This window comes from Vipera berus, assembly GCF_964194415.1.
Source record: "Vipera berus genome assembly, chromosome: 3".
NCBI lineage: Eukaryota > Metazoa > Chordata > Lepidosauria > Squamata > Viperidae > Vipera > Vipera berus.
Genome location: NC_138204.1, coordinates 150,565,352 through 150,590,740, shown reverse-complemented (window position 1 = coordinate 150,590,740; position 25,389 = coordinate 150,565,352). Strand labels below are relative to the sequence as shown.

The 25,389-nt window shown below is 38.0% G+C and overlaps 2 protein-coding genes and 1 long non-coding RNA gene across 4 annotated transcripts; 2 read left to right on the top strand and 1 right to left on the bottom strand.

Moving 5' to 3' along the window:
* The first annotated feature begins 51 nt into the window (after positions 1 to 51).
* Positions 52 to 12,894, top strand: SIRT5 (sirtuin 5). Of its 2 annotated transcripts, none has more exons than XM_081324645.1 (9): positions 52 to 424; positions 2,646 to 2,774; positions 4,077 to 4,210; positions 6,724 to 6,949; positions 7,262 to 7,349; positions 8,251 to 8,304; positions 9,837 to 9,954; positions 11,679 to 11,794; positions 12,184 to 12,894. In XM_081324645.1, the coding sequence occupies exons 2-9, from the start codon at positions 2,660 to 2,662 to the stop codon at positions 12,245 to 12,247; spliced, it is 915 nt and encodes a 304-aa protein (XP_081180771.1). In that variant the 5' UTR covers positions 52 to 424; positions 2,646 to 2,659; the 3' UTR covers positions 12,248 to 12,894. The 2 variants fall into 2 exon arrangements, with proteins under 2 accessions (XP_081180771.1, XP_081180770.1); XM_081324644.1 differs by having other exon boundaries at positions 2,643 to 2,774.
* A 2,245-nt stretch (positions 12,895 to 15,139) lies between these two features.
* On the bottom strand, positions 15,140 to 21,807 carry LOC308666113. The gene is made up of 3 exons (XR_014026030.1): positions 21,763 to 21,807; positions 19,759 to 19,802; positions 15,140 to 15,517 (listed from the first exon to the last, which is right to left on the bottom strand). It is a non-coding gene; the product is annotated as an uncharacterized lncRNA (long non-coding RNA).
* On the top strand, positions 15,966 to 23,304 carry NOL7 (nucleolar protein 7). The gene is made up of 8 exons (XM_081324646.1): positions 15,966 to 16,851; positions 18,183 to 18,243; positions 19,068 to 19,123; positions 19,952 to 19,977; positions 20,568 to 20,643; positions 21,613 to 21,734; positions 21,820 to 21,897; positions 23,092 to 23,304. Exons 1-8 carry the CDS (start codon positions 16,676 to 16,678, stop codon positions 23,157 to 23,159), a joined length of 663 nt encoding a protein of 220 aa, XP_081180772.1. The 5' UTR covers positions 15,966 to 16,675; the 3' UTR covers positions 23,160 to 23,304.
* The last annotated feature ends 2,085 nt before the right edge of the window (positions 23,305 to 25,389 follow it).

Genomic DNA, 25,389 nt, shown 5'->3' with positions numbered 1-25,389 from the left:
GAAAGTCCCCAAGTCTTAAAATAGCAAAGCTTGGAGCACCCGACCTAGGTCCAGCGTTTCTCAAATTCGGCAACTTTAAGCGACGTGGACTTCAACTCCCAGAATTCGTAAGATCCCGTAAGATTCCCATAAAAGCCTGGCGCCAAACCCCGCCTCGCTGGGCGAGGCTGTCAATTTGAAGCTAGAAAGGGTAGAGACGTGGTCGGCCGCCCTCCGTCCCCCTCTTTCCCCCGGCTGCCATAGCAACCTCAGAACGGGCACTTTAGGGACGACCTAAAGCGCGCGGGGGGACGTGCCGCCCTTCACGCGGGGCCTCCTCGTGAGCGCGCGGCGCAGGGCCGCTCTGGCGGCTGGGCCCGCTTTGCCACTTCCTACGGTCGCGCTGGCTGGACGGGCCCGGGGAAACGTGCGGTGGGGGCTCGGGGTAAGTAACGCGGCCGCCTGGCTGGGCTCTGTTGAGACTCGCCGTCTTGGGAAGCGGGAGCTTTGGGCGGAGTCGAGGTCTCCTTTCCCGCGTTGCTCTCCGCTTTCGGAAGCTGGGAGGGGGGACCCGACAACCAGCGGCGGCCCGGGGTGGGGAGGGCAGTTTTGTTCCCGGCTTTTCGGCTGCCTTATTGCCGGAGGAGGAACCAATTTCAGACCCTCTTGGGCGAGTCCACAAACGCTGGGTGGGCCGGTGTCGGGGTGGGAATGGAGGCGGACCCCTGGTCTGTTTATGGCCTGCTTCTTGCCGTTTGTGGGCAGAGACAAAAATAACAAAATATTTCTAGCCCAGCTTTGTATGTACGTTACGTATTGTACGTCGCCTCAAGGTGGCGGCGAATATACAGTTGGTGCTAACTTAAAAGATCTGGTGCTTTTTCCTTCTTTCCCCTCCATTAATTATCTGCAGCAGGCAGAACTCCTGGAAAGGTTAGGAAACACCCCCCCCCCAAAAAAAAAATACAAGTTTGCTGTATTGAAATGGCCACTTAATCTAGTCGTGTTTTTTTTTGTTTTGAATGTAAAGCGTTTTTTTAGGCTTCGTGGGATGTCTGCTGCCGTCTGTAACTCCAGTCCTGCTTTATTGATTAGGAAGCTTTGGGTGGCTCGAATTGGTTCAATCAAAACCAGGGGTAGGCAACCTTGGCTCTTTTATGACTCATGGACTTCAACTCCCAGAATTCCATGCTGGCTCAGGAATTCTGGGAGTTGAAGTCCATGAGTCATAAAAGAGCCACGGTTGCCTACCCCTGATCAAAACACATCTTTCGGTATAGTATTTTTTTTTCTTTTAAAAATTTTGTTTTTCTATTATTATTATTATTTTGCCTTTAGAAAGTTAGTTCGAACTGAATGGGACTGCAGTACTGTGTTCCGCTGAGCCATTACCCTCCTTTCTCCCTCTCCCAAACCCCCATTTCTAAAAACAACTCTTCCCCTCCCTACTTATTTTGGCAATGGGGCTTCTATCTAATATCAGCATTCCTAGTGAATTTTGACGACTAAAAGTGAATGTGTGAATACTTTAATAACCAAATCCTTGGGTGACATCTGGTAAGTCTTCTTGTAAGGACATCTGTAATTGGAACAATTTGCTTTGAGTCACTTAGCATGACAGCGAAGTCCCTTTGAGTCATTTATCATCACAGCAAAATTGAGTCGAGCTTTTTGAGAGCAATTTGGCTAAATCAGCTAATGGTTTTTAAACCATTTCTATATCACGCTAAGAAAACTGCAAAGATGTGTTCGTGTATCGTTACATAAGTCAATCCTCACTCAGATGGAAGTATATACCAGGCATTGGTTTGAGAAAAGCAATCTAATGCAGTAGATTTCTAGGTTTTATAGTAAGGTTTTCTAGAACACAGTATTTAAGTGATTCTGGAGTAAAATCACAATAAGAATTGTATGCCAAAATAATAGAATATGAGAAATATGGCTGCAAAGCAAAAAAGTGGGCCAGTCTCTCTCAGCCCAATTCAATTCACAGAATTGTTGCCACCTTGAGTTATTTATAAAAACAAAGATATTCATTAAAAAAAACCCCACAGTTAGCACCAGTACACTGATAAGGCAGTGAATGTGAATAATGTTATCTGAGTTGGTAGACTGTATATTGAGGTAGATGTTAGCATCGGATTTAAAAATGGTTTTATAAAAAAAATAAACCTAGTTAGAAAAGAAGGGTAGAATTTAAAAATTAATGCTGTAGATTACATTGAACTGGTCCTTAGGTGAATAAAATTAGACTTTTTCACTAATGTGAGAAAAATATATTTTGATAAATACTTTCTCAAGCTTCCAGTTTCAGGTGTTCTCTTTATTTGTGTCAGTCTCGGAATAAGCATTAAAGAGCTCTTAACAACTTGTATTAGCAGGAGGGTCATGGGCAAAATAAAGAAAGAGGATGCAATCTTTGTGGAAAATTCTATCACACAAGAGCTAACATAAGCAATGTATTATAGTACATGTATGCGCTCTGGACATTAGCACTAGAATGGAATGTAACTCATGTTGGCCAATTTATTAAGGTGGTATTTACTGTGGTACTATGGTAATTACAGTGAAATACATCCAGGATAAATGCAGGCAAACACATTCAGCTTTTTTATTTCGTCAGATAGCCACTTTTCCACTTTATTCTTTTCAATCTCACTTAGCAGTATACTGGATCCTAATGAAGCTTTTCAACCTTACCGTGAGGAACATGGTTTCTCAAGTATATTGCGGGCTTAAACTTGCTCCAGCCAAGAAAGAAAGAGCATACTTTGAAATGGCACGACCCAGTTCAAGTAAGAAGGATTCTTTTATATGCTCAGAAGTTTAAAAATATCACTTCTTGTATAACAAATGAATTGTGTCCTCAGATATGCAGCATATGGGCATTGAGAACTGTTAATGATGGAGACTGTACAGATAATGGAATTTATTTTCTATTTATTAAAGGAATGTTTTGGGTACATTTAAGGTACGGTACTCTTTAAAAACAAAACTGGCAAATGCATTAGCTTGAATGAAGAGAACAAAGAAATTGTTTAGGACCATATTAAGTAAGAGGGGAGGTAATTGCTTCTCCTGGGTCACTATATCTTCCTCATAATTTCTCCGTCCATGTCCACTCTCCCCCAAAAATCCTTTGATTTAAAAACAGCAATCAGGAGATTCATGTTCCCAAATTTGCTGCTGCTTCTCTTCAGATCAAAAAGAGAGATTTATTTTATTTATAATATAAAATCTGAACTTGGGGGGAAACAGATTGCATATTGTATTAAATTATCCGTATAAAATCTCCTTGTTTCTTATTCCTTAGCCTATTTTTAAAGCTAGTAGAACATTTTTCTTGACTCAGGTTTGCAGTAAAGTTTAATATTTAGAAAGTTTCCAAAAACTGACTTTTCCCCTAGACCTTACATTAGTGTGGGTGGCAAGCCCTTATATCTTTTATATGTTAGAATATTTTTTTATTTTGGATGTACTTCATTCTTTCTCTTACTGTATTGGTTTTTGGGGTTTTTTTGAATATTGTATACGACCCAATGATTTTACAGAGTTGGGCCTCCTAAATTTTACAAACAAATAACAATTAAAATTAGCCCCAGAAAGGACATTTTTTTAAATAAATTGATTAGATATCCTAGATAATCATAGAACTAAGCTGTTATTTCTTTGACATATTTGGGTAAACATAAGGAAATATCAGTATAAATTGTTGAAAAGTCTGTTTCTAATTTTTACAACTTATATGCCAAGCTGTATAAGATTCCTTAGATTTCACCATGCAAAATAGATTTCATATGTAATTAATTTTGAGTATAAACTATTCTTTTTTTTTAGCTCCAGTTGAAACACTCAAAATACTAATATACAAGCATAATTTACCTTTGGGACATACTTGCTTCTCCTCCTCCTCCTCAAAATGTTAAGATCCATATCTAACATTCAAGGCAGAGCTTATTGGATTGAATTCATTTAGGACCACCCAGAACAGGAACCTATATAGTTGAAAAATAATTTCACTAAATTTTCCACACACTAATCAAAATTGAGAATGTGTTTCAAAAATGTACTAATTGTATTTTCCTTATTTTTTAAAGATATGACTGAATTTCGAGAAATATTTGCTAAAGCAAACCATATAGCTATTATCACTGGGGCTGGAATCAGTGCAGAGAGCGGTGTTCCAACTTTCCGAGGTGCAGGAAGCTTTTGGAGGAAATGGCCTGCACAAGTATGTACTGTTGGTATACTTTCAGGAGGCTAAATATTATTTAAGAGCTGTAGTACTTTTTAAGAACCCAACTACCTAGGTTCAAATGTGCTAAGCTTTGTGTTTGCTTTGAGCATGGTTTGTAAAACAGAAGATACTATGTTCTGGCTCATGCAGTATTTTAAGTCAAAACCAAGTCCTTTGCTTAGAATAAACATGTTACTCTATAGTAGACTTAAAATCTTGGTATGTAGGTTAATTAGATAATAAGTGTATTATTAGATGAAACATAATAGTGTCAAACTATTTTCAAAATCATCTCAGTGTAGTTCAGAATGCTTATGTGTAGTAAATATAAATGTAATTAAATTCTGCTAGAATTATTAACTTACTAATATACAATAAAATCTTTAATGGATTAATTGAGGGAAAGGGTGTTCATTATTTATGAAAGATACATGGGGTAATTTGCATAATATGCATAATAATTAAACTTGCATGCTGTGCAACGCAATGATGCAATTCAATCAGTATTCCTCATACAAATCATACAAATTACATAATGTATTAAGGAATGATAGCGACACAAATGGTGTTTTCATCAATATATTTGCAAACGATACTGATTGGTGCCATTGTAAGAATTAGTCCATTCTAAGTGAAGCTTGTGGCATTTTTGGTACCTAGAGATTTCACCGAATTGAAAGTATTATTTGATGAGTTATAGTGCTTTAATATATCCTTTTTTCTTTTCGAGTCACAAATTGACTCTCTTGCTTATTTTCCCAAGATTTGTAATATCTTTAAGATTTTCCATGTCATACAGGAAGGATAAACAATTTTAGTGTAACTGAGATCGCCTTATTTGTGTACCTGTCTCTGCAGATTAAATTTTTTTCAATGTATTTGTTTCCGATTTTAAGAATAGTTGATTAAGTTAATGGCTAAAAATTAATACTGTTTATGCTATTTCAAATTTCACCGTAAGTACAATTTCACTGTATTTATTGAACCAATCTTATTTTTACACAACTTGAACATCAGTTAGTGAAGTTAGTCCTATCTTTGAACTATATGCTATCAAGTCAGTATTGACTCTTAGGGACCACATGGATGGATCCTCTGCCTATGTATGATCTGTCCTCCAGAATCCCCTTAGGTTATGTTCTGAACCAGCCTGCTACCGGCCTTGCAATAAGGCAAACCCCTGTTCAAACAGTAGAGACTGGAGAGCGTCTGAGGCTGAAAAGCGTCTGCCAAGATTTATTACTCAAACAACAAGAAACAAAAACACTGGAACTTGAATCCTCAAACGGAAGGGTTGCTTTCAGCAACCAGCCCTTCCCCAAACACTCCTTTTATTTAGAGTTCAGGGCGTGGCCTCCCTGTGCCTCCTCCCGAGAAGTCCCACAGCCTTTCTCTGTTTGTTCCTGCTCGACTGCCTCCTGCGTCGGGCGTCCTTGAACAGGGCCAGCTGTGGGTCATCATCCTCCGCACTATCGGGCTCACGCAGCTGAGAAGAGGGCCCCGGCTGAGGGCTCTGCGAAGCCTCCAAGCCATCATCAGCCAGTTCGTCTTCCACACCCTCCTCCTCCCCCTCATCTGAGTCATCCGAGACATCTGAGCCGGCTGCCGGACCCACAGGCTGACCCTGAGTCACAACAGGTTACTCCAATGGTCCATCTATCACTGCTGTCATCTAGTCCATTCAGCTTAATGCTGATTGTCCTCTTTCCTACCGTTCTATCTTTCCCAGCATTATAAACTTCTGAAGAGAACTAGGTCTTCTTGCATTTAGTCTCGGTTTCCACTCTGCTTCTTGACTTCCTTCCTCGAGTTTCCAGTCATTTGCTTTTTCAGCTTTCAAAGTAGTATCAGTATAATGCAGGTTGATGTTTCTTCCTCGAGGTATAATACTAGCTCACCTTCCAATCCAGTCTTCTTCAGTATGTATTTTGCACGTAGGTTGAATGAGTGAGTGAGCGAGCAAATGAACAAATGAATGAATATCATGGGAAAAGGTTAGTATAACTTTGGCCTGTTTGGTTTTTTTTGGGGGGGGATCAACCTAGTGTCAATCCATTGATTATGACAGGAATTTACTGACCGGCTTGTCCCCTGAACCTGACATTGTCTTAATTTACTTTTCAAAATGTAATTAGTAAGATAAATGCCATAAAAATCTAGCACTTTGAGTAGACTGTGAGAAGCTGAAATGGAAGTTATTGCAATGGAGATTCTTCTATTTGAATTCTACATTTTGTGGCATCCATTATTAATAGGCTTTACAATTCTATATTTTAAATGATACTATAAATCTTATATAAAAACTTCCTTTGATATAACGTGTGGTTTTGAACAAACAGGCCAAAGTTATACTAACCTTTTCCCATGATATTCGTAAAGCATTTTGAACATAGAAATACACTATATAAATGCACCCTGGTTTGATATCATTGCAACTTCAGATAATCTTCAGAATCAGCTGTGGATTATTTCTTCTTTTAGCAAAATAACCAATTTTTCATTCACAGGAACTGGCTACTCCAGAAGCTTTTGCACGGAATCCCTCTCGGGTGTGGGAATTCTATCATTACCGTAGAGAATTAATGATGACCAAACAACCAAACCCCGCACACCTTGCCATAGCAGAGTGTGAGACTAAGATAAGCAAACAAGGCAGGAGTGTTGCAATCATCACACAAAACATTGATGAACTCCACAAAAGAGCAGGATCAAAGCATGTTTTAGAAATTCATGGTAAGAATTCCCAGAAATTGATCATTTAACCATATTTTATATTAATAATTTGGTATAATTATTTGCCAGTATAAATTCCATACTAATAAAGATCTTGTGCATGCTATGATAGAGTTCTTCCTTTGTCTTAATAACTTGTATTAACACATTCCATTTTTCAAAATATTACAATTAACTTTGATTTTGCTTTCTGTTGTTGAAAACTATATTGTTACTTCTTATTTTTATAGGATGCATCATGTTCCTAGTTTTCCAGGAAATAAAAATTTAAAAATTAATATTGTAATCTGATATTATTACTTAACTTTACAGGTAGCTTATTCAAAACCCGATGCACCAGTTGTAGAAATGTTGTGGAGAATTACAACAGTCCAATCTGTCCTGCTTTAGCTGGAAAAGGGTAATTATCTGTGATGTGATAGTCACAATTTTTATTAAAGAAGAATGATAGAAATATAGGATACCTTTAAGAAGCCAGGCAAGCTCTATGAACATAGAGTGGACGAGCTGCTATCTTGTGTATGCCCCTACATCATATTTATCATATTTGCAAATGGAAAGCTGTTCTGCTTACATGTAGGATAGTAACAGATACCTGAATAGAGTGGTCCCTCACATCAGTTTGGCTCTTAGCTATGGGGTTTAAGTGATGTTTTTAAAATTAATATGTACTTTTTCTGATTTCACTATTTTTTACTACTGTCTATTTAAAACATTTGGAGAGTTGTCCAGAAATTTGGAGAGTTGTCCAATTTTTTTCCATCAAAAATTTAAATTCCAAAACAAAACACAGAACAGCTAACACCTATATGTAGAATTTTACTGTTGCTGCTTTGTAGAGTTGTTAGCGGTTTTATTTGTGATTTTGGGGCACTGTTTCAAAAACAGTTGGGAGGGTATAAACTTCTATTTGAGCATTTACACAGGTGAGCAGTTGAGATGTTTGAGATACTTCCTAAATGTTTAAAATTTCAAGAAAATTATATTTCAGAAAATAAGATGTCTAAAGTAGGAAAAAGGAAAGAAAAAAAGAAAACCTTTATTACATGGAAATTTGCAAAATACTCTATTCATTTCCCAATAGAGTAAATCATTTCCTTGGTGTTGCCAATGAAACCTATTTCTTAAAATGATTATTGCTTTTTCCAAACTAGTTTTCAAGTGAAATAATGTGCATGTTGTTGGTTACCTCATTAAAATAAGACCAAAACTAGAGATTTTCTGGTACCAGGGAGAATATGATACTTCCGTTACTTTGCTTTGAGTAAAATATTTGTTCTTATTATTGCTAACAATTCTAGTGCTCCAGATCTTGAAACTGAAGAAGCTACTATTCCTGTGGAAGATCTCCCTCGGTAAGTTTTGATTTCATGCAAGTTTTTTTTTAAAAAAAAGTGTGTGTGTTTGTTCATGATATTATGAGGTACGACTGATTTGCCTTACAACAAGATCTGTGTTGCAGCTGAATGACCACAAGCTTGCAGCTTTCATATTCATTACAGGTAATCCTCAACACAGCTCATTTAGTGACGGTTCGAAGTTACACCGGTATTGAAAAAAGCAACTTACGACCTTTTTTTCACACTTATGACCATTGCAGCATCCCCATGGTCACATCATCTACAATTGGATGCTTGACAACTGGTTCATATTTATGACGGTTGCAGTGTCCCGTGGGTCATGTGATCCCCTTTTTGCGACCTTCTGACAAGGAAAGTCAGTGGGAAATCCAATTTCACTTAACAGTTGTGTTGCTAACTTGACAACTGCAGTGATTCACTTAACTGTGGCAAGAAAAGTTGTAAAATGGGGCAAAACTCACTTAACAAATTTCTCACTTAGCAACATAAATTCTGGGTTTGCTTGTGGTCGTAAGTCGAGGACTACCTGTAATGTTCAGAGAGGGAACAGAATTATACATGCTGCCTCTGTTCTGTAAGAGGTTTGTTGGACAGCATAAAAGAATGCACATGATGTACACTCTTGTTCAATCAGAAAACATTTGCATTGACATTAAAATGCTTTGTACTTGAAAGTATTGGCAGCATCTAGCTAGTGTCACACTCTTGATAAAAAATAATCCATCAGTGATAGGGATCTCTTTTCCAGGATTGTTCCCTTTATTCCCCCTCCTTACTTCTAAATTGGCTTGGGAATGGACTCCAACCTTAGCTTCCAGGCAGAAGGAGAATTGGCTCAAATCTCCCTCAAGTTTTGCTGAGGGATGACTTCTACCATTTGTGAATACCTACTGGGCTACTGACCCCTGTATCATAAACTGCACTTATGATATAAACTGTATTTATATTTAATTCAGTGACCCTTAATTTGAAATGCAGTTGATTTGAATTTAGCTATTCTTCTGCTGCTGCTTATTCTAAGAAGTTTTAGGATTAGAATCTTATCAAATAAGAAGGAATTAAAATCACAGTGTATTTATGCTATCATAGACCACAATGATGAGTTTCATATTAATATTATAAAAGTTCAGCCTTTTATTATATGACTCATCTAAGCTGAGTATTACTATTTTTTTTTGCCCAGTGATTTTTAGCAGCATTATGTGTATAATTTTCTCTTATTTTAAAATCCAAAAACTTAGATTTGGTTCATTGGCTGGAATATTTATTTGTGAAACAACAATATCAAGACTGGTGAAATAGTTTGAGTAATTTATTTGAATTAAATATACTGTGTAAAGTATGAAGATTTTCCTAATGGATTTTTCTAGAATTTAAACAATATAACAATAGTTTTGCACTGAAGTTGATACATGTGCAACTTTTTCTAAAGTATAGTAATCGCCTCTTTTAAACTGCTTTACTAACCTTTCTGCATTGCTTCAATTATGTAAATAATTTCTCCATATTTGTGGGGGACGGGGCAGATGCGAACTGTGCAATGGCCTCTTGCGACCTCATGTTGTATGGTTTGGAGAAACTTTGGATTCTAATATCCTTACAGAGGTTGAAAAAGAACTTGAGATATGTGATCTTTGTTTGGTGGTGAGTAATTTTTAAAACTTATTTGCTTTTCTTACTCGATTAAACTTTGTATTCCACTTTTAATTCAGGAGTTAAGTATCTGTACATAGTATTCCCTTCTTCTGTTTTCTCTTCCAGTACACTATGAGATAGGCTGGGCCAAAAAAAGTACTCAAGGCGTTTTCATAACTGAAAGACGACTAGGATCCAGGTCTCCTTGACTCTAGTCCAACATTTTAACTTCTGCACCAGTGTTTCTCAGTATGTCAGGACATTTAGTAAAGTAAATAAGTAAAACCATATATTTTTAGGACAAGTATCTCTCAACAAATATCAAATGTAGCATGCTTCATTGACAACAATATAGATGATACACTGCTCTCTTCTGGGTTGTTTTTTCATTTTTCCAACCAGCCCAGCTTAGTTATGTGCCATCAAGTCATTGTCAACTCTTAGCACCCAGACAATCAGATTTTCTCCACGATGATGTGTCCCTATCCTGGGATTTCATATCTTCCAACAGTGCACCCATCACCACCTGCCTGCTGGTTTACTTCTTCTCTTTCCTTTCACATTTCTCAGTGTTAGAATCTTCCCCAAACAGCTAGGTCATCTGTCCAAAGTAGAATATTTGGAGTCTGGTCATTTGTGCCTGGAATGAGAAGTCTGGGTTGATTTGTTTGATCATCCATTTGATTGTTTTCTTGGCTGTCCGCAATATTCTCAGAGGTCTTTCCCAACACCAGTGTTCAGAAGCGTCAATTGAGTGATTTTAATTAATAGTTAAATTAAAATTATAATTTCTTATTATAATCAGCGAGGGCCAGTTTGATGCAGTGGTTTAAAACACCTGGCAAGAACGTTGTGAGTTCTAGTCCCATCTTAAGCACAAAGCAAGGTGGGTAACCTTGGGCCAGTAACTCTTCGGAAAAGAAAGCAGTGGCAAACTGCTTCCGAAATCTCACCAAGAAAGCTGTGTGGACTTATCCAAGGAGTTGCTAAAGTCAAAAATGACCCAGATATACATGCACACACACACACACACAAATTGGTGGGCAAAAATAATTGTATAAATGGATTTGATATTTGTGCTAATTGCTAAAACTTACTGTAATGGGCTGCGAGAGTAACTTTGAGGAACAGAAGGAAAAGCTACAGCCAATGCAACGGTCAGATAAGAAACATTTGAGTCCACAGTGGGAATGGCATTTGAGAAAATATCTCAGACTTGACTGTGCCTAATTTTCTTTAGGATAAAGGCAGAGAGGGGGAAAGTACATTCAGAGTTACAAGATTCTGATACTGTAATCCTGTAATAAAAGTAGTTTTAATATTCATAACTTTGGTGTTCAGGTATGGTCTACCTCAAAGGGTTGCCATTTACTGTGAAAGGTCTTCATTGGATTATGTATACTCCTACTTTCACTGTGCAAATGCCTTCTCCCATGCCCTTTCCAATATTCCAATAATGGTGATACTGATATATGTCTGCGTCAGCACTAACTATCATAACTATTAAGGAGAACTTAAAGACAGCTTGTAGATCTGTGGCCAAAGGCTAGTATTACATCTCTTTAATCCTAATGCTGCATTCCTATGGCTGGGGTCAAGCTTTCTAGTTAAAAGAGATTGAGAAAGCAAATGTTTGCCTCAGGCAAAGTTAAGAGGGCAAGCCAGGTGAACGCTTTATTAGTTCAGTCAACTGTTGAAGACTTTGATACAGCTGTGTTTTGTTTCTCTCACAGATTGGAACTTCCTCTGTAGTGTATCCTGCTGCTATGTTTGCTCCTCAGGTATCTGCCAGGGGAGTGCCAGTTGCAGAATTCAACATGCAGAGCACTCCGGCAACGGATAAATTCAGGTAATACCTTTTGTTGTTATGGTGAGGTCCTGTTTTCGTAGTAATGTAAATAGAATTGGAAGGATTTATAAATGCTTGTTAGAAAGACACGGTCATCTTCTAGTTTACAGGACTGTAGAAGTCCATGGAAAAACAAATGAAGACCAAATGAATGAATAATTAAAAAAAAGGCTTGGCAGTCTCTTTATAGATTTCCTGTACTGGCATGAGGGGTGAGACACCTGTCTCCTAAGATTGCCTTGTTTTTGATTGAAGTTTTGGTGTAATAGCCAATAGCATTTGTAATAGGCACTGCTGTGGGAACTCCATAAACGGTTTAAATTAATAAAATGTGTACTGTATGTATAACTTACTGAAAAACAATTTTAATCACAAATCTTCTTTATCAGATTCCATTTCCCGGGTCCCTGTGGTACTACACTGCCCCCAGCCCTTGCCGGTAAAGAAACTTGAGATCACCTCTTGAATGTTTGAGAACTAAAAAAGAAAAAAGCTATAATTGCCTATTTCAGTAATGGTGCAAATGTAAAAGGAACCTGTCCTCCTTTGGAAAACACCTTGCCTAAAACTGAACAATGATGGTGAACAAAATAAATCATGATTCTCAGATGACAAGAACGAGCAGTGGAGAAGGATGATGGACAGTGACAGGAAAAGTGGTTATCGCTCTTGGGGGCTGGAAATCATGTATATACAGACTGCTCAAACGTATGAAAAATTTGTACTCTAGAGTTTCAGATTGTATCCTGGATAAATGTCAAGCAAAACAAGGATGTTACCATTATTCATGTTTCACAAAATTATCTTCTGAAAACAGGGGTAAAATTCTGAAAATTTTAAGAATAAGCTAGCTTTTAATAGAGCCTACACTCCAGTACTTTGCAGGAAATCAATAAACAAAAGTATTCTTTGTTATGAGATGATGCTCTCTATGGGTTCAAGATTATAAGCAATATAAAAATAGCAGATTAATAACTTCAATTTGCATATCGTTGCCTACTTTAATTTCACTTCGAGTTGAATGAATATATGTATGAACTTAAATACAGCTTTTAATTCTTTGCTGTCCTAAGGCACTAAAATAAATCAATGCCTTTTTAATTGATTAATATTGTTTTGTTGATCAAAAGGTGAGGCTATATTATCTCATGTTAGCAGGTGGTAGACAGGAGGCTGATTTTTTTTTACTTCTGCCCCTTATTAGAGTAACACTGATAAAACACATGGAAGGGGAATGAGCTTGATGTACAAACACTTTGAAGCAGATGTAGCAATCTTTTAACTGCATGACTTAATAGGTTCCATTTTATAATTTAATATTCAGACTAGGTTTGATTAAATGGAAAGCAGTGCTTATCAGAGGTCTGCCCATGGTTCCTCATGAAAAGTTTCTGTGGAATGTGGAAAACAATTAGCAAAGTGGTTTCCTGCCCCTTCCCCCACTTAGGATGCTCAGCTGGTTTCTTCCACGGTTAGCCGTTCTGAATGCCTGTAATGTCATGCATTTTTACAGAGATGCCATTAGCCAAGGTGGTGCCCCTCTCCTTTTTAGCAATCATTTTGGGTGGGTGAACTGGGAAGAAAATAAACTTCTCAGATCCTAAAGTTACAAGGGGCCAATCTTGCTCAGTTTAAGAATCCAGATTAAAGCATTCCACTGAAATTGGTACCAAGCCTGGGATCACTCTCTCTTTGGATTAGTGATCAGTCATGTGACAAAAAGATGCTTAGGAAAGCATAAATAAGATTTCATAATTGTAAAATCCTAAAAGCAATACAATCCTAAAAGTAAGACAGCATTTTCTTACAGTAGCTGTAATAATTGTGCTTGTCTGACAGTATAAAGCAAAATCATGCTCAGAACAAGTGGAACTTATGCTAGCAAGTGCCATTACAAGGGTGGGGTACAACTTGCTGTAGAAAGAACAAAGGAGTAGGTAGTGTTTCTAGTTTCTCCAAACGACAAGAGCAAAGTTCACTGCAAAAGAGGTATTGTTATACATATATTATGGAAAACCAGATATAAAGTGAGTCAAAGCAAGCACCACAGGAACAGGTAATATCAAGTGTGTAATCTGCTGGTTCAAAGACTCTGTTTTATCTGCTGCCACTCACTATTGGTTACCTAGATTGCCCTGGTCCACCTGGACAGACTTATTGAAGACCTGCTGCCAAATTAAAGTTCTAGCTTTTAATGGCTCTAAGGCTAGCAGGTTGGTATGAGAAAGAACACTGGCATAGCTCATTCTGGATTCTAGTTTTCTGGAAAGAGGAAAAAAATTGTCAAAGTCGTGGTAAAAGAATCATTGGAAAAATGAACACGCCAGCAGTATTTTGAATTTTATTGAATTTATATACCGCCTTTTCCCGTAGGACTCAGGGCGGTTTACAGGGTATATAAAACATCGATACAAAAATTAAGAACAATTAAAAAAGATTAAATTAAATCCCTGAAAAAATATAAAACCCCAATTAAAACTCAGCCTGGGCCGGAAAGCTCGAAGAGCCAGGTCTTCAGGTCTCGGCGAAATGATCGAAGGTCGGGGGCTGTCCTAAGCTCCGTGGGCAGCTGGTTCCAAAGGGCAGAGCCAACACATGTAGATTCTTGGCAACAGGATCACCTCAGTTTTAAGTGGATTGCTGCATTTGAAACAGCAAGGTACCTTGGGTATCTAGATTGGATGGTATTTTAAGGGCTTAAAAACAATAACTCATGTAATGAAAGCCAAGTAACATCTGGGAAATGGATCCGATTTTAAAAAGTCTCATGGCAGTGAGTACGGATTTACTTTCTCCAGTATAAAAGAAACACGTAGGGCTTTAGCTCCTTCCAGCTTTCTTCATTGGATTTTCCTTCTAGGCCTGCTTGCTTGCTTATTTATTAATCATGTTAGAGACTGCCCATCTCACTCTTTGAGCGACTCTGTGATCTGGTCTTTTCTAAGCCTCTTCCAATTTCTCTGAATCCTAGTACTCAGAACTGGAACAGTACTTGAGGTGGAGCCCTTGGCCAAAGCAAATTGGAATACGATTTGGAAATATTGCTTTCCCTGATGCACGTTTCATTTCTCTAGTAAATTGGTAGTTTTTTCACAACTACACTTAGCAAGATATCTCTGTCTTATGTTTGTGCATTTGATTAATTTCCTAAGGATTGTGTATGTTTGAAATGTCAGTTATTTTCAGCCCATTTCGCTAAGATCATTTTAAATTTTATGTCCACAAAACATTCTAATGTCTCACCCAGAAATTGCTGAATATTCTGTTCTTTTCATCTAAGTCTTAATAAAAACACTGAAGAGTAGTCAGGCAGTGGACTTAGCCTGCTGAAACAGGCAGGCCAGCCAAGCCAGGGAGACAGTGGTGAGATGGGAGCTGCAAGAGGCCAAACACAGTTTTATTTCTTTTCCTGACAGAACAATTAACCAGTGGAACAACTTGCTTGCAGAACTTGTGAGTGCTCCAACACTGGAGGTTTTTAAGAAGAGATTGGACAATCACTTGTCCAAAATTATATATCCTGCTTTAGAAGACCTCTAAGGTCCCTTCCAACTGTTACTCTGTTATTCTGTTACAGTGCCCCTGCTCTGTGGGGCTTGAGGATGGCCAATGGCGGTCCAGTGAACAGGAGGTGAAGAAGATAATGGTCAGCTGGGGAAAGAGGGAGGCAGCAGCAGGTAGATGGTGGTGGCTGAATACAGTGATGTCTTCATCTTTGCCATTCTGTGCAGGGATGCCAAAAGAGTAGAGATGGGGAGGAGATAAGCAGGTGGTGGAGTTGAAGGAGAAGCAGTTTGTTCAGCAGAGGAAAAGAGAAATCCCTGCCTGTATGACTGCTTAGCCTTTGTTTAACCACTGCCACACAACTGTTGTTAAGCAGCATGATCACTTGATATTTTAACAACTGCTTTGCTTAGAAAAAAAATTCTGATCCATTAAATAAGGATTATCTGTAATGGGATTTGCACCCTTTCATGCTTGTCTATGTCTCCTACAATAAAAGAAGTGGGGGTTTCAGAGCAGTTGTGATTGTCTACTGCTGTGTCTGTCAGGAAATATAAGGTGGCAACACAGACCAAAATAAATCAACTTTTATGTAGTCTGTTGGGGTGTTAAATTCGCCACGAGAATACTGAAACCAATTGCCTCCCTAACGTGGTAGTGAAAAGAGCTCAGAGCAAAGGCTTGGCCGTAGAAGATTGTGCAAGTTATTTTTTTCCTTCAACATTGAAGCCAGGATGCTGTGAACCCTAGTGAATTGTCCAGCTGTTCCAATCTGCTAATGGAAAAGCAGCCAACAATTTTCCACAGCGTTTGGGGAAGGTTGTTACATTTGGCCGGCCAAACTCTAGCAGTCGTCCGACTTTTCGGTCCAATTACAATAGCCCGGGTTTTGGACTACACTTCCTACCACTTCAACTATCACTACTTTAGTTTGCCGTTCAAGATGAAGACGGGCGATTTAGAAAAAAAAAGACGCTCATCCAAAGCACACAGACAGACGCACCGAAAGGGCCTGAGCCGGACCCGCCATTCATTTTGGAAAGAGCGGGAAAGCACAAAACGCTTCCATTGGTGTAAGAAAAATGTCCGAACCTGCATTTTGGGTTTTTCCCCCTTTCCCGTGGTCCTTATAAAAACACTTTAGTTTTAACGCACAGTTACAGGTATTTTACACTGTAAATTGTTTCTGTTGCCTCCACAAACCACCAACGAGATGGTTTTGTTTAAAAACGGTCTAATACGGAGAAAAGAGGTCGTCCTACGGGCGTTTTAAAATTTATTTTTTTTTAACAGCTCCCTTCCTCGGCACACGAAGGGAAGTAGGCCGATTGCTTCCGGCGATAGAGTTCGAGGTTAACCGGAAGTTAGGTTAGCAAGATGGAGGTGGGCGATGGAGGAAAGGCGACGGAGGAAAGAGAAGCGGCGGCTGTGGCGGCCGCCGCTGCCTCTTCCGACGGGGAAGAAAGCGACGAGGCCCCAGAGGAGGTGACTTTCGAGAGGGCGCGGGAGGCCGCTGCGGAGGAGCGCCGGCTGGCGGGGGAGCGCGCCCGCAGGTAACACCCAAGCCCTCCGGCACCCCTGGCGAGAACCGGCGCGGCAGGGGCAAGTTTGGGGAGGGCGGCTTCGGAGCGGCCTCACCGCCCTGCCCTGCCGATTGCGCGCCCTCCTGAGGGCGCTTCCCCGGCACACAGCAAGGCAGAGAAGCCAAAAGCAAACCGAGGCAGCGGGAGGTTGCATTTAAAGTCAACGCAGCGCGACTTTTCGGGAGTGGCCCTTTGTCGGATAATCTTTTGTTTAATCTTTTTTAATATTTGTATCCTTGTATTTTTATATGTTTGCCCTGTTCACCGCCCTGAGTCCTTCGGGAGAAGGGCGGTATACAAATAAAATAATAATAATAATAATAATAATAATAATTATTATTATTATTATTATTATTATTATTATTATTATTATTATTATTATTATTATTGTCAACGCTTTTTTTTCCTGGCCAGGCTTTCCGTAGGAATTTCCCTTCCTTAACTCCACTCACCATAGTCTTTGGCCTCGTTATTTATGTAAGCAATTGTAAAGCTGCCTCTCGTCCCAGAGCATCTGAGGGCGGGAGAGGAAGTAACGGATGGAAACATATAAAAAGAGAGACCCAACCTAGAACTCGGGGGACCCTGATGACACAGATAAACCTCAACCACTCTCTAAAAGAATGCAAATGGCCAGCTGTCTGCAAGGAGTATAAATCCTTCCATTCCCCACCATCTAGTCAGAGCTGAAGAAGCTTCTTGGATGAGAAGTGACACATCTTCAAAGAAAAATAAGACAGTCCAGTTGCATTTTTGGGACAACTATGACCTGGATGATTGAAAACAATTAATTGGAGGAACGTCTGGCCTCCAGAAGTTGTAGGTGCTTCATCACTGATTCTTTCTAAAAAAAAAGATTGGACAACCACTTGTCCGAAATGGTTTAGGGCAGACATGTCAAACTTGTGACGTCATGTGACGTCATGCAACGTACTGAGACGGTTTTGCCATTGCTGGCAATGGGGTGGGCATGGCTTCCGGATGACGCGTCTGGCCCGTGGGCCGGCAGTTTGACACCCCTGGTTTAGGGTCTCCTGCTTGAGCAGGGGGTTGGATTTGAAGACCTCCAAGATCCCTTCCAACTCTGTTATTCTGTTAGTGTTCTGGGTGATAATGTGTATTGCAAGAATAAAGATTGTAACCATTATGACACATCCCAGTAGCCATTTTTTTAAAAAGAAAAACCTCCCTTAATTACATCACCTTGTACTTAGGCAACACTTTGTGAAAGCGTTCAGCTTTGATTGTGGAGAAAATGCATATTTTAAAAAATTCATTCATGTCTTATTTTGCTTTCTTAGAGAAAAGGCCTTATTGAAAGAAAAGAGACGACACAGAGAAGAACTATTTAAGGAACAAAAGGTAATTTTTGCTTCTCATGTTCATAATTCTTTAGATTGTTTGAAATGCTAATTGTACTTATCACGCTTTGTTAAACATAAAAAGGTTCAGACGTATTTACACCCTACCTAGGAATAAATTTCATTACAGTTTGACTACATATACAGCCTCCTGATTTTGTGAGAATTGTAATAGCTTGTTGAAATTATTGAACAAGGATTTGTCTTAATGAAAAGCTGTGTAAGTGTTGCTGTTGTACCTCCCAAGTGTTCCAGTTAGTATTTTAAAGTGGCCTTTCTTAATGTGTCCTCCAAATGAGCTGGACTTGATTGAGGATGATATGAGTTTTGTTCAGAATGTCCAAAGAGAACCAGACTGGGCAAGACCCTTTTAAGCAATGAAAGTGACAAGAGAATATGCGCTGAATGCAGTAAATCATACAGAAATGAACTATTCTTAGGGATTTCTTTCTCACCACGAAAACACTTTATACTATCAGGATATCTGGCAGTTTGCAAAAGTAAACCCCTTGGTGCTATTATTACCATCTGAAAGTAGGTAATTATGGGACAATAACAAGCAACATTATGCAGAGATTTTGGCTTGCATCAGAAGTGATCAAGGATTTTGGGAGTTATAGGTGGGAAATATCTGGAGGGTACTGTGTTTCAGTACCATTTCAATATGTGCTTGATTTAATTATTACATTATTGTTATAATGTAGCTATATTTTCATAAGATTTTTTGCCTTAAATAACTAGATCTACAGTTTATAATTAACAAAAATTATAGGACTATGTTAATTTCTAGACATAGTATTAACTGGAAAAATTTTATTTTCTCAGAAAAGAAAGCTGCTTCCTGAAAACGTCTTGGAGGAATTGGCATCCACACCCAAAAGGTAGACAAATATGTTCTGGTCTACGTGTGACTATTCTAGGTTTTGAGCTACATTTTATCTTTGTCTGCAGTCCTGAGAAATAGTTAATTCCATCATTTCTCTCAGACTTGATTTTTCCATAAATGACAATACTATGTGTTTATCAAATTGTGTTACAGGTAGGCCTTGACTTACAATCATTCAATTTATTGATTGCTCAAAGTTATAACGGCACTGAAAAAAGTGAGCTATAACTATTTTTCACACAACTGTTACAGCATCCCTGTGGTCACATGATCAAAATTTGGATGGTGGCAACTATTTCCTATTTATGATAGTTGCATAAATTGGGTCATATGATCAGCTTTTGTGATCTTTTGACAAGCAAAGTGAATGGGGAAGCCAGATTCACATAACAACTATGTGTTACTAAACAACTGCAGAAATTCACTTAACAACTGTGGCAAGAAAAGTTGTAAAATGGGGCAAGACTCACTTTTTTGCTTAGCAACAGAAATTTTGGGCTCCATTGTGGTCGTAAGTCAAGGACCACCTATATAAGGCATTTGTGAAACTAAAAGTAACTTGTGATGTAAGAAACAGCTTGAAATCTTTTTCTGTTAATGAGTCAATTACTTGACTATTTTTATACCTACCTGAAAGAAATGATTTCCTCCAGTTCAAAAAATTCTGTCAATTTCTGGAAAGAAAATATGAGGAATTTACAGTCTGTCATATGAAATTAATATGTTTTAGTTAGCTCAGTATTGATAGTTTGCATGTAAATAACTTATTATAAATAGATTATGAAATCTCTTCCTAATAGTTATGCAACTTTTCTTCCATTAGCACAAATCAAACATCTGATGAGCAAGGTATGTATAAAAGTCTACTTTTTATGTTACCTCTACTGTATCATATTGTGAATGTAGTATAAAGTATGTCTTGAGTTCCATATTTCATCTAATACAACAGGCTAAGTGTCAAATAGAGAAAATGAGCAGAGTGATTTGAAAAAATATAAAGTAATATTTAATACATGAAATAGATGAACACATAAAATACCGTGTCTGATACCCATACAGATGCTTCTAAAAGGTTAGAATAATGATGTGAAAACCTTAGTCAATAAGACAGTACCCTACATAGAAAAATATTACCGTTCCTTAATATTGATCTATAACTACTTCTATGCACCTTTTTTAATTTGGCATTTTTGTAATCCCATTCTATTCAGATAAAAACCAAGTTGATTGTTAAGAACAATTTGCTATGGGACATCATGTAAATCTAGGTTAGCAGAGTTGTCTCCATGAGCAAGTACAAGTGAAGGACTCTGGCTTTTATCCTTGTAGAAGTCAGAGGACAAAGTTAAGCAAGAGTTTCTAGAATCCTGATTTAAAATGTGTTGAAATATATTAACTTTCATACGGCCTTTAAATTCAGTACATATATTGATTTATAGATCAGAATGTTGAAGATGAAGTTGAAAATCAAGAAGATTCAGAAAAAGACTCAAAAGAAGAAAGTTTGGCAGCAAGGTATGGCTTAGATTAGCCTTCCCAATTTTGGATACCCTCTAGATGTATAGACCAAGTCTCTGAATTTCTTGACCAGCATGTGGATAATTCTGGATATAGAATTCCGTACTTAAAAGGACCCCTGGTTTAGCAAGCCCTGGCTTGGTGGTTCTTATTTAGGATGATGAACTTAATTATTAAGTAATTTCAAGGAAAGCTCACATCTTTGCAAAATCTGATTTCTTTATTGTTCCCTCATGTGGTTAGAATATATGAAATTTATTCTCAAATAAAAGCAGCATTCTCATTAACCTTTAGAAATACTTTGTTTTAGCTTCAAAAGGTTGTTCCTATAGCTGTAGAATTGATGTGCATGGCAAAGAAGCCTATATTATGGATGGTGGGGCTTTGTAATGATCTAGAGTGATCCTTAAATGTTATAATAAGTATATTTGCCATTGCACATTCGTTTTGTATCAAGCGGTATTTTGCAATAGTGTAAACCTGAAAGTGTCAATATCCTGGAAATCATTGGCCTCAGATGCACCATTCCAACTGAGGTACCAGTTGCAGACAAAGGGCAAACTGTGTAAGTCGCACCACTGTATGTAAGCTAAATATCTGAAACAGCAAAACTCTTGATAAGCTTGAGTTTAGTCTTACTTCATGCTGCAACTAGCAATTCTTCAAATTAAACTGCTTAATCTGAACCTAAATGAGCCATATCTACCTACCGGTATCTACTATTCTTATTTTATTGTAAACCTGCCCAAAGTCTTGGGAGTTGGAACAGTCCTGCCCAGAGTCATGAGAGTGAGGGAGTATAACCATGTAAATACGTAATTGAAATATATTTAGATGCTACCTTGTTTGCATGTTATTGCTTTATTTGGTCAAATGTGGCAAAAAAATAGGGAACGTGTTTTTGATTCTGTAAAATGAAGTAGAAAACCAAGGCAGTAAATATGTTAACTGTTTCTTTATCATTAGATGCCCCCCAAATTACATGGCTGTACGGTTAAAAGACCAGGAGCTAACTAATCAACAGCAACAAGAAGCCAAAGACTTTATACAAAGACAGCTTTATGGAGCAAGCTGCAATCGAACTACTGGTAAAGGAGCTTTGCATAATGAACTTACAAAATATACTGATTGTGTGATAATTATAATTCAGTTAAATCCCTCTTGTTATTCCAGCAAATCAATATTTTTCTGTTGAAAGCAAGAAAAATACGGTTAAAAAAGCTGCGATCCAGTTTGTGAATAAATCTTGGGGTAAGATGATATTCCTTTATGTGTCTTATAGCAGCAATTTAAAAGAGCTTTTGTAGTGATTGTGCTTTTATTGACTTCAGTATTTTAACCTCAGGTTTTGCATTGTATGCCCGTTCTTCTTTTAACTGAGGAACATATACTAAAAGTGAAACTCTGGTCCAAAATAACTGCTCTAGTCATTTTGAAGGACTTCTATCAAAATGGTAATTTTCTATATACTCCCACATGTGAAGAACAAAAATATAGTAAGGTATAATACAAGCACAAGTAGCTAAAGATGTCTGTAACATGAGAGACATTTATATCCTTGGAGTATGATTAAGAAGCCTGAATGTGAAATTGGATGATAAAGCTGTCCATGTAATTTAAGAGCTGTTTACTTCTGAGCATATTCAAGATGTGTCTTACCATTCAAAGCACCTGTGGTCTTGAACAGGGACATGTGACAGCACATATAGTCAATTTTAGTTCATTTTAAAAAGCAAACAGGGTTTGACCTGATAACAGTTGGAGTCGAGACCATCAGGAGATTCCAGGATGTAGGTTTCCATGGAAAGTGAAAGGGGAAAAAATGCAGAAAGTAGCAGATATCAAATTGCTTCAGTGTTTTTTCCAGGAAGATTAAATAGATGTGTTAATTTGAGAATTGTAATTTATATATAAGGCCATGTGAGTTTGTGAAGGGTCGAAGACCTGAATGAAAAACCTTTTTAGTTTGCAAATCCTGTAAAGGCTTCCCAGGAACAATACACACTTTTGTATTTATTCCTATAAGAGTGTAGAGTGAGTTCTGATATTAGTAGATGCCTGATTCATCGCCTGGATACCAGGTGAGGAATAAAAGAGGCAAGGTACTTTTGTCTCTCTGGGCCACCAAATCCATGACATTACAGAAAGGTACAGAAAACAATCTCAAATTCCGGAGATGGAAGGAAGACTTTCCCCCCTTTCTGCTTGATTACCATAAAATGAGCATAATGGCAATCCCAACCAAATTGTTCACGAATGCTGTATATGCTGTAGACGTGTACTTTTAGTTGTTTTGTATCGATTCTGTCCAGAGTGAATGAAAAATGTTTTCTTAAATGGGATGCTCAAGCAGTGGCAAATCCAAGCTTTTATGGAACCTACAGTAACAATTTTACTATTATTGAATTCTGTTTTAAACTAATTGTTTGTTTTCTTGTTCCCTAGGTAAAGTAAAAAAAGAAAAAGCTACTCGGTTTACAAAACATTGGGTATCTTCAAAAATAATTCCCTGAAATATTTTGCTGTTGCTTATGTACAATATCACTGCAAAATGTCTTGTATTTGAATTATATAATGTCCTTGCTATTGTTTTATATATTGTTAACATTTTTATGATTTCTGTTTTCATTTAAAGAGAATTAAAAAGGATAACCTATATTAGGATCTTGCAATGATATGTTCCAACTAAAAGTAATTTTATCTGGGTCTTTTGAACTCAGTTATATTTTTGATTGAATGAGAGATCAGTTTCTTAAATATTTTTGATACTCTTTGCTAAAGCACTTTTTAACATTGCCTCTCCTACATCTGTAAATTGACTTACTAATGTACGCAGGACATCTTTTTGGAAGTACATTTCAGTTGTAAAAAAAAGATATATCTTGAATAATTTGTATATAGGTTTGCAAATACGGGAAATATTACATAAAATAATTCCCATGGAATTAGTAAATGTTCCAACAAGTAGGCTGTCTAGGTGCCTGTGGGAACCACAAGCAAGATGTGAGTCAGTAGGAATTCCTAATTCATTAACTGCTCACCCACTGGGATGAGAGGTATAGCCAAATGGCCCAATGCAAGAAGTCAGCAGAGAATACTTACAACAGGCAATGGTATAGGCCAGGGGTAGGCAACCTTGGCTCTTTTATGACTCGTGGACTTCAACTCCCAGAATTCCTGAGCCAGCATGGCTCAGCTTGGAAATCTCTCCCTTTTCCCTCAGCGTGGCTGGCTTAGGAATTCTGGTAATTGAAGTCCACAAGTCATAAAAGAGCCAAGGTTGCCTACCCCTGGTATAGTTATAATCCAATCCTGAATTTCTTTAAGAGTCAACACCAACAGCAAAGCAGGTCCAAAGGATTTATAGAATGCTATGCCAGAGCAAAAATCAGGTTGACAGGAAATTTATTTCCTGATGGGTTCTTTTCCAGTAAAAGTTTTTAAAACTTGGAACCTGATGTCCTTCACCTGAATGAATTTTATACTGATCAGAACTAACTGTAGAATTTGAGCTATTCAGGAGGAGGTTTCCAGTACGTTAAAGCAGACCACTATTCTTAAGATGTTAAATAATTGGGCAAGCCTTTTTTTCTTTGCCCTTTGTCTCTTGATGTGGTAATTCCATGGTTCTTGTAGCCCAGATCTACGAATCGATCTGAATACTGGTTAGAATTAGGTAATGGAAGGTGGGTCCACTAAGATCTCAGTATTATTGCGATATCACTGGATTATATAAATTTGGCTTTTTACTCAAATTTTGTTGTCCCTATTCCTCCAAGGGAATTGGGATAACAGCTGGCATTATATGTCAAGTCATTGCTGACTCTTAGCAACCATATAGATTTTATCTGTCCCTAACCTGACAGATAAAAGAAGAAGGGGACGACAGAATGAAATGGCTGGATGAAATCACTGAAGCAGTAGGCGTGAGCTTAAATGGACTCCAGAAGATGGTAGAGGACAGGAAGGCCTGGAAGAACATTGTCCATGGGGTCGCGATGGGTCAGACACGATTTCGCAACTAACAGCAACAAACCTGATGCTTCAGATCTCTCAGCAGTGGTATATTCATTGCACTGTGTCTGGATCCATCCTTTTTCATCTACCTTTCTAATATTAGATCCTTGCCCTATGCCCAAAGTAGGATCACTAGAGTCTGGTCATTGGCACCTCAAGTGAGAACTCTGGTTTGATCTGTTTATGTGATTTATTTTTTGGCTGTCCACAGTATTCTCAAGAGTCTTCAACAACCAAAATTCAAAAGCGTCAATACTCTTCCTATCCAACTTTTCAAAGTTCAAAGATACATAATTAGGAAGCTAACATGTATTAAATCTAGTGGTTATTGTATTCAGAGGTGATCGCATCACCCCTTCAAATTTGGAGACTCAACGGATTGACTTTGCAGAAACTGAAACTCTAGCTTTACATCTATAGCTATAACTAAGGGTTAGGCTGAGTAACAAAATGGGCTGTGATACTGATAATGATAGCTGCCCAAATCTTCACCTTGCAAATTCTGCCTATCACAGCCTTGGGAAAGTACTGCTCTGCTACTAATGTTGCACTTTTCATTAGATTTTTTTTAAAAATTTGCTTGGAGACATACAGGACTTACACTATTCTTTTCATTCTACGAATAGACTTGAGCTAGTATGCTGACAAATTGCTGCAAATTGTATACCTTCTTTACAAAACAGAGCATAATATAGGTAAAATAATCGTGTTCAAGTGGGGCATAAT

Coding starts and splice junctions, on each gene's coding strand:
- NOL7 (XM_081324646.1), top strand. CDS start 16,676: ATGGAGGTGGGCGATGGAGGAAAGGCGACGGAGGAAAGAGAAGCGGCG. Junction 16,852..18,182: donor GCGGGGGAGCGCGCCCGCAG/GTAACACCCAAG, acceptor TTGCTTTCTTAG/AGAAAAGGCCTTATTGAAAG. Junction 21,735..21,819: donor AAGCTGCAATCGAACTACTG/GTAAAGGAGCTT, acceptor TTGTTATTCCAG/CAAATCAATATTTTTCTGTT.
- SIRT5 (XM_081324645.1), top strand. CDS start 2,660: ATGAAGCTTTTCAACCTTACCGTGAGGAACATGGTTTCTCAAGTATAT. Junction 4,211..6,723: donor GGAGGAAATGGCCTGCACAA/GTATGTACTGTT, acceptor TTTCATTCACAG/GAACTGGCTACTCCAGAAGC. Junction 7,350..8,250: donor CCTGCTTTAGCTGGAAAAGG/GTAATTATCTGT, acceptor TAACAATTCTAG/TGCTCCAGATCTTGAAACTG.